The 17,194-nt window shown below is 38.7% G+C and overlaps 1 protein-coding gene across 1 annotated transcript in view; it reads right to left on the bottom strand.

Annotated features, from left to right (window-relative positions):
* LOC124722185 (dynein axonemal heavy chain 7-like) overlaps positions 1 to 17,194 on the bottom strand; it is a 913,348-nt gene that overhangs the window by 175,449 nt on the left and 720,705 nt on the right. The window contains exon 29 of the mRNA XM_047247384.1: positions 1,858 to 1,879. Within this exon, the coding sequence (XP_047103340.1) occupies positions 1,858 to 1,879 (22 nt within the window). The remainder of the gene's footprint in view (positions 1 to 1,857; positions 1,880 to 17,194) is intronic.

The following is a 17,194-nucleotide window of genomic DNA, read 5'->3' as shown; positions in this document are numbered from 1 at the left end:
ACTGACTACAGCATTCTCCTGGCTGCCACCACCATCGCATTAGATAACATGTCACATGCTGTTTGTATGATGGGCTGCTGCAGACACTGGTGTGCTTCAGCTGTCCAGTGCTGCCCTGTGTAATGGTGAGCCTTAGCTGCTGCTTCAGCACTGTCTTTGCTGCTGTACCTGGTATCAAATAAAGCAATTATTCAATGAGTACTAGTTCCATGATGGACAACCATCTGTCACCTACCACCACACAAAGCAGCCACATCCCAGGAGGGGGGGGGGGGGGGGGGCGGTCTGCAACTGCAGACATCCTGTCTTATCACAGCTAGCAACACCACCCACTGTAGCACTCAGGCAACCCTGACCATGACATTTAATAACAGGTGTGGTTGCCGATATCTACAGCTGTATCTAAGACCCTATCTCCAGCCCCACCTTGCATTGTCAAAATGCAGTAGGATGAATGCAGCTTTTTTTGATATTTTTTTTATTTCATTGCAAGCGTCATGGCAAGTCTGTTGGTCTTCTACCAGAGTCTTAATAGTATTTTTATGTGCAGTATGGGGAAACTAAACACAGGTGGTGTTCTGAGGAGTGTTAAAAATCTATATTAGTCTGCTCTATTTGGAACAGTCAGTGTATTTTGTTGTGAGGAAGGAGTATGGCTCATTGTTTCTAAGTGTCTGAATCATGAACAGCCATCTGGGAAATGAAGTTAAATAATAGCAACAAGTATTATGTTGGTATTACATTTTAGTTCCTCGTATTCGTTCTATTTTGTTTTCTTGTTGTCTGTTTTCTGTGGAACTGATAGAAGGGCAACCATGTGAGGGTTGAAAACACAGGGAGCTACACTTCAGGGTGCATTGTGTGCTTTGGCAGTTGAGTTAGCTCAGATGAGGGCAAATAATGCAGTCATACTTAAGAATATGAAGACTATGGAAGGGAAGAGTCCAGTGCCCAGTGTATCTGTCCACACTTATGTGGAGATGAGCCAGAAAATATGGGACATGTGTTGGATTAGACACAAGGAAGAAATATTAGGAATATGAGGAGGCTTGAGAGATTAAATAAGAGTAGTAGTTGGAAAGTCAGGGGAGGGAAGTTAATGCTATAGACTTAAGTAATGCAGAAAGTAGTAACAGTGTGGAAGTTAAGGGAAGTAATATGGGTTTATTGGCTCCAATATCTTGTGGAAATTCACAGTCTGAATCCGTTTTAGTGCCATACAAAGTGAAAGTGTGCTGTATTAAAGTAAATGAATGTGAAAAGCAAGATTGACGATACTGATTTAGGTTCTGTAGTATCTACCCCAATGGGAGACAATGAGTGCTGTTTACAGGCCTTAGAATCTGGGCAAGGTGTGAACCTGGCTGGGCATGTACACTCTAATACTTATGCCAATGATTTTGAGTCATGCATAGTGTAGCTAAAGATGGTAATTTTGTTGTCTGCAAAGGATGCACACAAAGCTTCTGATAATGTAGTTACGTTGTAAATGTTGTGAATAAAAAGTATTGGAGAAGAATTATTTTTACAGTCTGCAGGTACAGTACCACCTGTGAAGACACCACTCCCACAGAGGATGGAAGGATTTAGAAGAATAAAGAGGAAAAGTACTCATTTGAGTAGTGACTGGGGTCACTATTTTTCAGTGCTGTGGCATAAGATAGTAGCAGTACCATAGCTGTTGCAGAAAGGGCCATGGAAGCCAGTGAGCACAGGGCTGACTAAAACACCAGAATATCAGATGCAGCAATACCATCAAGCTGTTTCCACAGTGGAGGGCAGTGGCCAGTAGCCACAATGCCAGAGACAGAGCAGAAACGCAGAGCAACAGTGGCAAAGATAGGTCATTTGATAAACCTTCTGCTGCTGCCTTGTTTTGCTTTATGTGATTAGAAGCAGTGCCTCAGCAGAACAAGTTGCCACCAAACCTGTGGAACTATCAATGATTTTTAGCCAAAGCAGTCACAGTCTGGTGGCACCATCTACAAAGAGAGGAGTGCATTTGGTGATGGGGTGGCATATTTCTGCACGCAGCCACCATGAGACCCCACCACCTAAGAGCCTACGGGTGATTCTAAGTCCACTGCCATGAACTTGGAACCTTCCACCTGGTGGGCCACCTCTGGGGTCACTGCAACCAAGTCAGCCTTCTGCCATGGACTGTTTCCTGCACTTTTGCGGGCAAACTGACACTCTGTCACATCTGGGGGTTGTCTTCTCCTACAAAAAACATGATAGGTTCCTGTGTCTACTGGCATGTCTACGCTGATTTCAGAGTCAGGCTAAGATGATACATGTGCCACCACAGACATCGCATGTCAGTGTTGTAGCATGGTCTTCAGAAGGCCGCTGGCTGCCCATTGCATTAGCAGTGCCATGCTCGCTGGTGTGAGCACACATCAAAGAGGCATTGCTACCACAAAACAATGCTAGAGTGCTGTAGCATGTTTTCTAATAAAATTTATGACTATTAATGACTTAAATAATGTAAATATATTAATAATAATTAATATTTTAAGTTAAATAATATACTCAATGCAGTGTAGGTGAAATTTCTTACGTGCACACATATAGCACCCTCTGCAGGTAGCTTTTCTTAGTGCTAGAACCCGTACTTTCAGGGAGTTGGCTTTTACTATATGTCATATGCATACCCTTCTAATCCAGATGCCATACTTGTGTTTTATTGTATACAAGACAATTTTTACATTGACAAGAGCCTTATGTTAATGGATCACTATACTTGGCATCTAATCTTCACACCTGAAATACTATGTTGCTGGAGTCTTAAGTTGTGGCTTGTGTTAATTTGTGTTCTTAAGATGGATGTCTCATATGAAAAGAGCTATTTGGCTTCATTCATTGTACCTTACCAGCAAGTGATGTAGCAAAAGCATACACTTATCTTACAATTTTTTGTTTTGTTTAAAATATTTTTGTAACCACTAATGTAATGTTTAGGGTCTGTTACTCCTTCTGAAGAAGACAATTTTAAAATTGTTGAAATCTGGGTCAAGAGTTCCAATAAACCTTTATTTGCAACTGGTTGGCTGATTTTTTCAACCTCTTCAAGTTTACTGTCATGCAGTTACTGAACTTACAGCCATGTTTAAGATTTTTTTTTGATCAGGTCTAATGATATGTAGTAATGATTGCCATTCCAAATCAGCAAGTCACTACAGTATCACAGCCTGTGGTAAAATAATCATCGGCAACAGTCTACTAACTTCATATTTGATTCAACAAAGTAGTCATGTCAGTTATTACAGGGGCAGAAACTATGGACTAGCCCATTGCACCCACAAGCTAATGGTAGATCTGAGCATGTACAACTTACTATTTGTAGATTGTTGAGTTACTACTTCTACAGCCATCACAATAATTATGATGTTTGCTTACCATTTGTCATTGCAGTATATAACCCAAAAGGGCACACCTGCACTGGGTTTTTCCCATATGAGGTAATGTATGGGAGAAAGATGCCTTTGCCATGCAGTACATCCAAACCAAGGACTGGGAGGAACAAAGAGCAAATTCAGAATTTCACAAAGATATTAAGGGAAGTAAGGGAAGATGTACTGAGGGCAAACAACAAATATCTGGAACATCTAGAAAAACTAGGAAAACATGCAGAGAATATAGAGTAGGGTAGTGTGTGTTACTGTCAGATCCATATATCCCAAAGGGGAATACCAAGAAGTTTATTACCCTGTGCCAAGGGGCATACCAGGTCATCAAGATGGTGCCACCAGCAAATGCCAAGCTACAATTGCCAACTCAAATGACTATGGTTCATGTTGGATGCCCATGACCTTTTGAAGGCACTCCAGATTCATTGCCACATGCGTCAACACTGACCACTAAAAAAGGAGCAAGGAAAGGTAGGGATAATGAGAATCAAAAGGATCTTGTGCAAGCTACATGTGTGATACCATACAGGTTGAGATCTTGTGCATAAGAAAGAAGGATATGGAGTACGATGAAATTTAGTTTAGTATAAGTTGTGGTCTAAGATTATTTTGGGGTAGTAATGTTAATTATGGTAACTTATGGAAGAGGTAGGGAGGACAGTTTGTACTTGCTGCACAGTGTGATTTCCTTGCTAGAAAGACTTTGGGGGAGAAACTGTAAATATTGTGTTTTATGTTGGTGTTTTTGTTTGTTATCTGTTCACATGTGAAGTTGTGTGGGGCAATGTAACATGTTTCAAATGGGGTCGGCTATCTTAGTTGCTTCAGGATTTCATAGCTCACTTTTCAAATGCTCTTTCTGTCATGTCACTATTTTGGGTAGTTATTCTTGCATCCAACATAAGCTTGCCTGTGACATTTCATGTAATCACCACTATGAGAATTTACTTCCTTAGCCACAGCGCCATTCAGCTATGTTGCTTGCTTGAGTGCTCACCTCATTCAAGGAGTTGCAACAGCTTGTGTCTTTGTTGATGCACCATCAGAGGTTCCTTTACGCTGAATTGTGCCTGGTTATCAACACATTCTGTTCTGTCTATGGCACTGTCAGTGAAGATCTTTAAAATTTTCTGGCTGTACCAAATATAGTACTCTGCTGTGCAACATTCCCTCAGCCTTTAACAAATCTGCCACAGATTTCTCTAAGCTGCCTCTGAAATAGTCTTGATGGACATGTGCAGAATACAATTTATACAGTTTTTCTGATTCTGGACTCAATCTGTCGAGTTCAAACAACATAGTTCCTCAGTCATGTTCTTAACTCTCCAAGCTTATTTTTGAAACTCATATGAGGAACTCACATTCTTAAAAGGTCACATTCCATGCACATTAATATTTACAAACTAATACAATCACTTTCACACACTACTCACAACCATTCTAGAATTCACAATCTAATGTACTCTTCCATGGCTAACAGGTAATTAAATACTCTTATTCTTTCTTAAATATTATTACTTCTATTAATAAACCTGTCTACTGTTATTTGGTGCACAGGTGGTTCAGAAGCAGGTACAGGTTTCTCCTTTTGATAGATACTGACCACAAAGGGGTAAATAGAACCAGCACAGCACTAGGAGCTTTGACACTTGTGATCAGTACAGCCTGGCATTGCTCCTCGCGATAATATTGTATGTGTTGAAACATGTGCTCCACATGGCTCATTTCTTTTGTGATGGTATGAATTTGTGTATGGTGTGTAGGAGGTCTGATTTATGAAGATTAGGTTCTGGGCTGACCACACATCTTGTGACTTTTCTGGCCAATATAACATAGGTTGCATCAGATTTATGACAGTCATCCCAGTGACAGTAGCTGGGAGGCAGAATATCATACTCACTATGCCACAGGTTGTAACATTAATTAGCATCCTGCTATCTTGCAACTCCATCCATGTCATCCCTTTTGGTTTCCCTTGTTCATAACAGTCACCACTTCTGGAGTGAATACTGAGTAAACCCTTGCATGCCTACTTTTTGAAAGTAAGTGTAAGGTGCAGCACTTCTCATGACATTCAGCAGCTGATTGTGTCTTAACCTGAAACAGTTGTACTCTACTTGAGTATGTACTAATCTGAACCATTTTAGCTGGGCAGACTGTAGGACTCTCTCTTTGGCAACCCTGTTGCTATTCTGCTAATACTATTGTTGTGTTGATAGTTCGTATTGACCACGAAACTTGATATCTGTGAATTCCCATTCCCATGCTATCATATATTTAAACACAATGAATCATACTTCTTGCCTACAACAAAATGCACTGCTTGTTCCAAACAGTACAAATTAACATACACACTCAGTTAGTTAGTTAATTTCATGTTGCATAGATCTTTTACATGATAAATTGTAATGGTGTGGAATAAGTGATTTTACATTCCCATCACAAATTAATTGTAAGTATGGCTAAATGCTCAACATTTATAAATTCTTTTAACATAGATATGTAAATTAGTAGGTCATACCCACCACCTTTTACACATTACAATAACAGAAATTCTTCTGTCGAATAGAAGGAGTTGCCAAGGATGAACTTTCTTGGCATGTTTTCAAATTTCACATTGTTGGCTGTCAGACATTTTATATTCCCAGATAAGGGATCAAAAATTTGAGTTACAGCACTGTGGATTTCTTTGTGTGATAAAGACAACTTTAATGTGCGGTAATGAATGTCAATTTTCCTTCTGGTATTGTAATTATGCACATCATTGAACTGAAATTGATTATTTGCAAAGAACTTCATGAGGGAATAAAAATACTGTGAAATGATAGTCAGAATGCCCAACTTCTTAAACAGATGCCTTCAAGATGAATATGGTCGAGCACCACATATTACTCTTGCAGCACGTTTTTGAGCTATGAAGACTTTCTTTCCTAGAGATGAGTTACAACATTATTCCAGATGACATTACTGAATGAAGAACGGCAACATAACTCAGTAAGCTGATTTGTCTCTCCCCAAGATTTGCAATGCTTCTAAGTGTAAATTGGCTGATCTAAATAATTGTAGGAGTTCCAAAATGTGCTATTTCCAGTTTAAATTCCTATCAATATGGGCACCTAATTTTTTTCAAATTTCCATCCTGTTTATTATTTCCTCACCAAGTGTTACACTTATCATTGGCATAATGCTTCTACATGTGTAGACAGAACATGTTGTGACCTTTTAAAACTGAGAGTAAGACCATACACAGAAACTCAGTCAATGATTCTTCAAAGAACATTGTTTACCACTTCTCCTGTTCCTGTGTGTATACTTGGACTGATTACAATACTAGAGTTGCCTGCAAAAAGAACTAATTCTGTTTAATGTATATTGTAAGCAAAATCATTTACAGAGATGAGAAACGATAGTGGACCTAAAATTGAACCTTGGGGAACCCTATAAGAGGTTTCACACCAGTCGGGATAACAACTCCAACAGTATTAGTTGAATTACTTAGCACAATGTTCTGCATTCTTTTGGTTAGATATGAATGTATCCATTGATTGGCTATACCATCAATCCCATAAAATTTAAATTTCTCTAGGAGAATACTGTGACTCACACAGTCAAATGCCTTAGATAGGTCACAGAAAACAGCAAGTAGTGCTACTTTATTATTTACTGCTTGCAAAATTTGGTGAATGCATATGTAAATGGGAATCTTGATAGAGAAATTCTTCTGAAATCCAAACTGTAATGTGCTGTTGCCTTAACTGAAATCTTGTTTCGTGTATTTGTTTCACTTCCTATAGGGAATTAGTAATTTTTTAGCTCATAACTTAAAGGACAATCAGCAGGATTAGTTTAAACCAACCAAAATGCAGCCTCAATGTGAATACTGTTCTCAATCACAGGCTGAAGCTCTAAATGTACCTCAAATAATATTCTCTCCTATAGATCCTGTCTCATCTGTGGAAAGTACAGGATCTGCTATTACTCACTCACCGCCTGCAAGTGGCATCTCAGTGGAAGATCTAGGCACCTGGCCAAGTTAGTCGGGAACCAGGGAGGACTCACGGTGTTAGACGGATACCCTAACCAACAAGTATGAGGTGCTATCTTTCACTGAAACTGAAACTGAGCTAGTGGGACTCACTTTACCTGTTCTGTGGAAACCTGTTTTTTATGGTGTCAAGAGGAGGAAACACAATTTATTAATCATTGGCAGTTCAAATGTACAGTGAATGATGGTACCCCTCATGGAATTGCCAGCAGGAGGACTATACCAGAGACTTTGAAGGTTGTGTGACAAGCTAGGCTGTGATATCCTGGACTCACGTCATAGAACTGAAAACTGTAGGGTCCCTCTAAATGAGTCAAGTGTGCACTACACATCAGAAGCTGCTACTCAAGTAGATGATTGTGTGTGGAATTCACAAAGGGGTGCATCCAATTCAGATGATGACAGCTGTAGGAAACTGAGAACAATTAGAACCCAGAAGTTTCAGTGTAAGATCAAAAGAAATGCCTCCCACAGGCGAGAGTATTAAAATCCTAGTGGTCAAATGCCAAACAATTTGCAAAAAAGTGTCACAGTTTGAAGTACTCCTGAAAAGCAGTGAAGCTCACATGATACTACTTACAGAAAGCTGACTGAAACCTGAAGTTCACAGCAGTGAGATTTTTGGGAGAAATTTAATTGTATATTGACAGGATAGGCTAAAGGGAAATGGAGGTAGTGTATTTGTTGCAGTATCCAAGAAATGCAGATCCACTGAGTTAAAAATTGAAGCTGCATGTGAAAGTGTTTGCTCAGGACTCAGTATCAGAGATGGGTGTAAAATGATAACTGGATAATTCTGTTGCCCAACTGACTCATCTTCTAATGTAACTGAAAACTTTAGAGAAAATGTCAGATTGCTTGTACATAAGTTCCTCAATAATACTATAAAAATTGGTGGAGACATTAATCATCCTACACTCAAATGGGAAAATTACAGTTTGTTAGTGGTGGTCATGTAAAGTCATGCTATGAAACGTTACTAAATGCCTTCTTTGAAAACTACCTAGAACAGATATTTCAGAACCCCACTCATGTTGGACATATATTGGATCTAAAGGCAACAAACAGACCTGACCTCTTTGAGGATGTCCAGAATGAAACTGGTATCAGTGACCATGATGCAGTTGTGGCAACAATGATTACCAAAGTACAAAGGAAAAGTAAAACAAGCAGAAAAATACATATGTTCAGTAAACTAAGTAAAAAGTCAGTAATGTCATATCTCAATGAGGAACTTAAAATTTTCAACTCAGGGGAGGAGCAATAGAGGAACTACGGCTAAAGTTTAGAGGAATAGTTGACCATGCACTAGACAGATGTGTACCCTGTATAACAGTTCATGATGGAAGGGACACTCCATGGTATACAGTTAGTATAAGGAAACTTCTAAAGGAACAGAGACTACTGCACAATATGTTTAAAAGAAAGCATAGGACTATAGTTAGAGATATGCTAAATGAAATTAATTTGGCTCGCAAGAGAGCCTTCAATGACCATTGCAGCAGAATATTATCAAATGATCTTTCACAATACCCAAAGAAATTCTGGTTGTATGTGCTGTTATTAGCACCAAAGTTAGTGTCCAGTCCTTGGCAAATGAGACAGGAATTGAAATAAAGGGTAGCAAAGTTTAAATGCTTAACTCTATTTTCAAATGTTCCTTTACAACAAAAAACCAAGGACAATTACTCTAGTTTCATGCTTGTCACACTGAAAAGATGAGTAAAATAAGTGTTAGTGTCTGTAGTGTTGAGAAGCAGCTGAAATAATTAAAAGTGAACAAAGCTCTAGGGCCAAATGGAATTCTTATCAGATTCTATACTGTATTTGTGGCTGAGTTAGCTCCTTTTCTAACTATAATCTATCATGGATACCTCACTCAATAAACTATGCCTAGTAGTTGGAAGAAAGGACAGGTCACACTTGTCTACAAGAAGGGTAGTAAAAGTGATCTGCAAAACTAATGTCCAGTATCCTTAACCTCAATTTGTTGTAGAATCTTAGAACATACTCTAAGCTCAAACATAATGAGGTACCTTGAACAGAATGCCAACCAGCATGGGTTCTGGAAATATCAATCATGTTATATAGTGAAACCTTTGGATCAAGGCAGTCAGGTACATGCAGTATTTCTTGATTTCCAAAGTTCTTTTGACTCATTACCACATCTACACTATGTGATCAAAAGTGGTGTTTTTCATGGAGGGGAATTGCACCCCTTGTTGTTTTGCATGGCACTATCACAGTACAGGACTACATTGATGTTTAAAGCACCTTCTTGCTTCCCACTGTTGAAGAACAATTCAAGGATGGCAATTGCATCTTTCAACACTATCTAGCACCTGTTCATAATGCACAACCTGTGGCGGAGTGGTTACATGACAGTAACATCCCTGTAAGGGACTGGCCTGCACAGAGTCCTGACCTGAATCCTATAGAACACCTTTGGGATGTTTTGGAATGCCAACTTTGTGCCAGGCCTCACTGACCAACAATGATATGTCTCCTCAGTGCAGCACTCCATGAAGAATAGGCTGTCATTCCCAAAGAAATCTTCCAGCACCTGATGGAACATATGCCTGTGAGAGTGGAAGCAGTCATCAAGGCTAATGGCGGGCCAACAGCATATTGAATTCCAACATTACTGATGGAAGATGCCACAAACTTGTAAGTCATTTTCAACCAGGCGTTTGGATACATTTGAGCACATAGTGCATGTTTATTGTCAAAAGTTTGACCATATGAAGTATCAAGTGAAGTTTGTGACTGGATTGAGGACATTTTGGTAGTGAGGATGCAGCAGGTTATCTTGAATGGAGAGTCATCACTAGATGTAGAAGTAACTTTTGGTGCACTCCAGGTAAATGTGTTGGGACCCTTGCTGTTCATGTTGTATATTAATGACCTTGCAGTAATATTAATAGTAACCTCAGACTTTTGCTGATGATGCATTTATCTGTAATAAAGTACTGTCCAACAGAAGCAGCATAAATATTCAGTCAGATCTTGATAAGATTTAAAATTGGTGCACAGATTGGCAACTTGCTTTAAATGCTCAAAAATGTAAAATTGTGCACTTCACAGAATGAAAAAACAAAGGATCCTATGACTAGAATATCACTGAGTCACAGCTAGAATCAGCCAACTCATGCAGATACCTGGGTGTAACACTGTATTGGGATATGAAATGGAATGATCACATAGCCTTAGTTGTGGGTAAAACAGGGTTGTAGATCAGTTTTCTGGAAGAATACTGGGGCAGTGCAGTCAGTATACAAAGAAGATTGCTTACAAATCACCCATGTGTCCCATTCCAGAATATTGCTCAAGTGTGTGGAACCCATACCAAATAGGTCTAACAGGGGATATTGAACATACAGTATATAGAGAAGTGCAACAGGAATGGTCACAGGTTTGTTTGACCTGTGGGAGGATTTCACAAAGATTCTGAAGAAACTGAACTGTTAGACTCTTGAAAATAGATGCAAACTATCATGAGAAAGTCTCTTTACATAGTTTCAACAACCAGCTTTAAATGATGACTCTGAGAATGTACTATAACCTCTATCTATTGCTCATGTAGGGATTTTGAAGACAAGATTATATTAATTAGAGCATGCACAGAGACATTCAAACAATCATGTTTCCCGTGCTCTGTATGTGAATGGAATGGGAAGAAACCCTTATAACTGGTAAAATGGGAAGTAACCTCTTCCATGGAATTCATGGTTTTTCAGAGCAGAGATGTAGATGTAGGATGTTAAGGATATTACCATTGATGAGGTGAGATACTATTTAAGAATACATCACATTCTCAAATATTTTGGAAAATTATGTCATCAATGGAACAGATTGGTCATTATTATGATCTCTCCTATCATCATTCTTAAACAGAAGTTTGACAACAGCATATTTTAGTCTCTCTGGGAAAATGCCAAGAGGGAGTGATTCATTACATATTTTGGGTAAGACCAGGCTTATTATATGGGAAAAATCTTTAGTACTCTGTTGAAACACTGTCAAAAGCAGATGAGCTTTTACTTGTTAGAGAATACATCATTTTCATAATTTCAGAAGAATATGTTGGTGGTACATTCATATGACTGAATTTTATGGTGATTAATTTTTCAATAAAATGTGCTTTTTCTCTGGAACTATTTGTCCCTATACGTTCTACTATATTTAAGCAATGATTATTGAATGTATTTGCTACCTGCGACTCATCAATTAGGGTCCTATTGTATTTATCCACAACTGTTGGAAAGTTTATTGCTGAGCTCAGATTTTAGGATCCAAATAAGGTTTCCAGGTGATATTTCCTATTAGGATCCTTAAAAAAATCTACACTAAAATCACCAGAGACTATTAACTGATTGCTGCTTTCTGACACATAACATAGTAAGGAATCCAGATTCCTCACAAACATTTCAAAATTTCCCACTGGGAATCTATATAGAGTGACAATTAAAAGAGAACTGTTTTTCAGTATTAATTCACAAGCACACACTACTATGTGCTGATCACTATGAAATCTACTGGTCTCAGTGTCTTTGAACTTGTCTAACAACTCCTCCTTTTCCCATATTAGTTCTGCATGAATAAGCTGCTATAGTGTAATCTTTTATATGTAACCTCTTTAAGCCTGTGGTTACTTTTTTGTGCATTATTAAGAATTTTGTGGGCTCTTCTGTTCTTTTGACTTATTTCAAAACAAGGTGCCTGAATTGTGACTATAATCTAAAAAAGGTACCTCTCTGACACAAGTAACTACAGGGATCTTCCTTTGTATGATGGTGCCCCCTCCTACCCTTATATCACCTCCAAGAAGGTCAGAAAACTTATCTTTCTCTCTCCTGTTCAGGTGTAGGCCATATCTAGTATATCTCCATCTCTCAATTGTAGCAATAGGCACTACACTCATTAAAGGTTTCATTTCAGTCAGCATCAGCTTGCTCAGCTCAGTGTTCACATGGCTCACAACTGCGTTAACACAGTGTTGGTCATGGCACTGTAGGACCTCCACAGGACAAACCTGTATGTACAGTTGGTACTCATGTTTTAGTCAGTTCACTCCCAATTCTGTTATACTTGTCCGTAGCCACACAGTTCCTTACTTCACCTAATGTGATCACCTGATCCACTTTGTGAAAATCTTTAAACAAATCCCCTATGTCCTCTGTCACCTTGCTAGGCACTTGACTTCACAATACTTGTGACCACGTACTGCATTCCTAACTTGTCCTGGACCATCTGGCCTACAACCCTGTCATGGCTACTACCTAGCAGCAATACTCTCTTCTTCACTCTCTTTTCTTGTACTAACATGCCCTGAGTTTCTTTGTTAAAAGTCTGCTGTACCCTACTGTGATGCTGCACTGGATGAGGCACTTTTCCTCCTACTACAGGTAACAAGTTGAGATTGGACAACACTATAGGCTCGAATGTAGATGAATTTGAAGAGCTGTTTCTCTTTTACCCATTGCTTGTTATCTTTACCCACTTTCCATGATGTTTCTCCTTGGTCAATCTATCTACTTAAAATTTCATGTGCTCTAATTCAGCCTGAAGTGCACAAATCTTTGCCACCTGTTCAGCAAGTCTCCTCTCTGTTTTGCAGTGCCTACAGTTCCATAGGAGAACCTCTTTGATTTCCCCATCCAGTTCCCCACTACCATGGGGAATGTTCTGTGTTCACTTCCCTCTCAGTTTCAAAAAAAAGGGTACACATTCCAGTTACTATTATAGTCATCCAGCTTGGCAATACCCTATGCCCTATCATTATCTCATAAAATGGCATCAATAAAGAAAAAAAGTTCTTCACAACACAACAGCCCACAGCAACAAAATAAACATGTAGTGTAACCTGAATATATCCAAACAGTGACAAAAAATAAACTATTTCACATATTATCAACAAAACTTTCAACAAACTCATGCCATTCAGTTTTTCCATGCTGTGGTCAAGTGTATATGGCATTTTTTGTGTTCCTATATTATTGACTTTCACTCTCTTTCCTTTCTTCTTGAACTTAAAATACTGCACTGATGATGACACTGCTACTAGTGTAAAGCACCTTCTATTTAAGCTATTGGCATTTCCATGCTTTCTTCCTGGTTTATGCACAATCTAGCAATTCTTTCTTCCTGGTTCATGCACTATCTCATACTAAAATTAACTTAATTTCAGAGACAAAAGTGTCACTCTACTTGACAGATCTTTTAATCCCAGTAACCACTTCATTGTGGCATGGCCTGTAACTACCATAAATTTTCTTCCATAGAGATAACAACAAGCATATATAATACTGTAGATGACATCTCTTCCACAGTAGAGTAATTTCATTCTGGTTTATTTAACTGTCTTAATGCATACACCGCTGGGTGTTCTTTACCATCCAATACTGGACTATTAATGATTGTTTTAACTTATCAAATGTGGTCTTACAGTCAGTACTAATCTAAACTCTGTTTGAACATGCCTCAGAAAGCCTAATGGTACTGACCGACCTCTCTGCCATCCTCTGTCAATAGGCATCACTGGATTCGGATATGGTGCAGCGTGTTGTCAGCACACCTCTCTCCTAGTCGTAGTCAGTTTTTGTGACTGGAGGCGCTAATCCTCAATCAAGCAGCTCGTCAATTGGCCTCACAAAGGCTGAGTGCACCTCACTTGCCAACAGCACTCTGCAGAGTGGGTGGTCACCCATCCAACTGTTAGTCAGGTGTGAGAGTGCTTAACTTCGGTGATCTGATGGGAACCAGTTTTACCACTGAGGCAAGGCTGTTGGTTTGATAGTCAGTAGACAATTGAATCTTTGCTCTTTTCTTTAGCAAATGGTTTAATGTCTCAGCAATTTTCACAAACCTTCTATGGATTTACTGTAATAATTACAAAGACAGAGGAATGTTTGAAGCTGTTTTGTTGTCTCTAGTGGCAAGAAACCCTGTACTGCAGAAATTAAGTGCAGATCAATTTCCACACATTCTTGACTAATTATGTGTCCCAGATAATTCACCTTCATGGCTACACTGTGCCATTTATCCATACTCAGTGTCAAACATGCTGTATATAGCCTATTGAACACATCCTCCAATTCTTGTAAATGTTATTCCATGTTGTTGGTAAACACAATTTTGTCATTGGAATAAATCTGTCAAATTTTTGAGACCAAAGAGCTTTTTATGATATTGGTAAGTGACTACATGGGGCCATAAACATGGTACTGGGCAGGTCTTCTTCCAGTTAGTGACAGCCATATTTTAAACCCAGCAAAAGTATTTACACTAACCTATGTTGTCCAAAGTCTCCCTATGTTTGGAAAAGGACATGCACTGATTATATTTCTTGCAGTCAGATACCTGTAGTCACTGTGAAACCTGTGGAGACAGTTATTACCAGTGCAAAGCATGGGCTATCAATATGTTCAACATTGCCATCATCTAACTGCAGGTCAATAAGTTCCTTAGTTATTGGTTGCAGGTGTTTTGCAGCTCTTTATGGTTTCCTGTGTACTGCAGCTTTAATTTCTATTGTTATTCTATATTGCATGACTTATGCCACTCCTAATGGCCCCCAGGATACAACAAATTCATAAATATTAGTAACAAAGCCTCTACCACTGCTCTATTTCTTCATTCCAAATGCTTCATTTTTTCGTCTGATGCAGATTCATGCACTGATGGTTTGCTAGTGGCAAAGGTCTGCACCATTGTATTGTATTTTTTTGTATTTTTTTTTTTTTTTTTTTTTTTTTTTTTTTTTGCATGGAGACACCAACTGGTGTCTTTTGCAAACGTCATAGCATTTTTTTACAAGTTTAGTACAGTCATATATACATATGTGATTACATATACATGACACAAATGTACCATTGTATGAAAGTGCTGGCAGGTCGACAGACACACAAACAAACACAAACATACACACAAAATTCAAGCTTTCGCAACAAACTGTTGCCTCACGTGGAACGAGGGAAGGAGAGGGAAAGACGAAAGGATGTGGGTTTTAAGGGAGAGGGTAAGGAGTCATTCCAATCCCGGGAGCGGAAAGACTTACCTTAGGGGGAAAAAAGGACGGGTATACACTCGCACACACACACACATATCCATCCACACATATACAGACACAAGCAGTTTCACTTTGAATAAGTTCCCTTTGTGGCACCTTATAGAGCTCAGTAATATGTCTGCTTGTGTCTGTATATGTGTGGATGGATATGTGTGTGTGTGCGAGTGTATACCCGTCCTTTTTTCCCCCTAAGGTAAGTCTTTCCGCTCCCGGGATTGGAATGACTCCTTACCCTCTCCCTTAAAACCCACATCCTTTCGTCTTTCCCTCTCCTTCCCTCTTTCCTCATGAGGCAACAGTTTGTTGCGAAAGCTTGAATTTTGTGTGTATGTTTGTGTTTGTTTGTGTGTCTGTCGACCTGCCAGCACTTTCATCTGGTAAGTCACATCATCTTTGTTTTTAGATATATATTTTATTTTAGCTTAATATTAATATTCACTTAAAGAATATAAACACTTGTCAATCAAGAAATATTTCAGTTTCACTTTGAATAAGTTCCCTTTGTGGCACCTTATAGAGCTCAGTAATCTGTTGTACCATATTTGACCACTGATGCATGGACTATGGTCTGTTGTTTTTAATTTTGTTCTTTGTCTGTAGTAGCAGTCTTTATTTCTTGTATTATAGGCATGCATATCAGAGCACTTTGTTGCTTTGTTTTGATGTGTCACAAAAAATATAATTAATTTGTAAAGATACAGTGAGTAGACTGTGAGGTATTTATGATGAACAAAGATTTCCCTGCATGAATCTCTATACCCTAATCCATGGATAATTCTGATTGCTCTTTTCTGTAGGGTTAATATTCTGTTCATATGTATGTCGGCAGCACAACCCCATATCTCTATCCCGTAATTAATCTGTGCAAAAATGGTTCCATAATAAATTGTTTTTAATGTCTGATGTGGGACTACTTTTGATAACTGGCTGATTAGATGTAATGAACTGCTGATTTTATTGCATAAAAATTTGATATGGTTTACCCATCTTAGATTTTCATCTAGGTGAATACCTAGAAATCTGCAGCCTTCTGTGTTGACTACTTCCATTCCACCTATGTTACTGATAGAGGTTTGGTGTGAGTTTGTAAGTTTAAATGGCAATAACTGAGATTTACTGATATTAACTTTCAAACCTTGATCTTGGAAATAAGTAGTTATTTGACGTAGGCCCTCAGTTGCTACCAACGTTAACACATCATTTGGTTTACCAGGAAATAACAGTGAGGTATCGTCTGCTTAGGTTACCAATTGGGAGTTGAAAGGTTGCTCTATATCATTTATGTACACTAGGAAAAGGAAAGGGCCCAAAATTGAGCCCTGGGGTATGCCTTGCGTGACTGTCTCATACTTGGACTGGAAATTAATGATCTGATTATTGATTTTGTAAGTCAGCTTTGTACACTGCTTGCGGTTAAATAAATATGTAGCCAGCAATTGCATGGATGCAGCATTTACTCATGGTTTACCGAGTCAAAGGCTTTAGTGCGGTCTAGAAATATGCCAGCTAATTGCATTCCTTGATCAAGGGCACCATACGTTTTGTGAAGAAATTCCGTAATTGCTGTGATAGTACTATGATCCTTTCAGAATCCATGTTGTGTGTCTGTTAGGAACTTATTTTTCAAGAAATAGTCACTAAGTTGTGTCAGCAGCACAACTTCAAATACTT

The sequence above is a fragment of the Schistocerca piceifrons genome, chromosome X, assembly GCF_021461385.2.
Source record: "Schistocerca piceifrons isolate TAMUIC-IGC-003096 chromosome X, iqSchPice1.1, whole genome shotgun sequence".
NCBI lineage: Eukaryota > Metazoa > Arthropoda > Insecta > Orthoptera > Acrididae > Schistocerca > Schistocerca piceifrons.
Note: the sequence above shows the minus strand (reverse complement) of the source record. Positions and strands in the feature narration are given on the sequence as shown.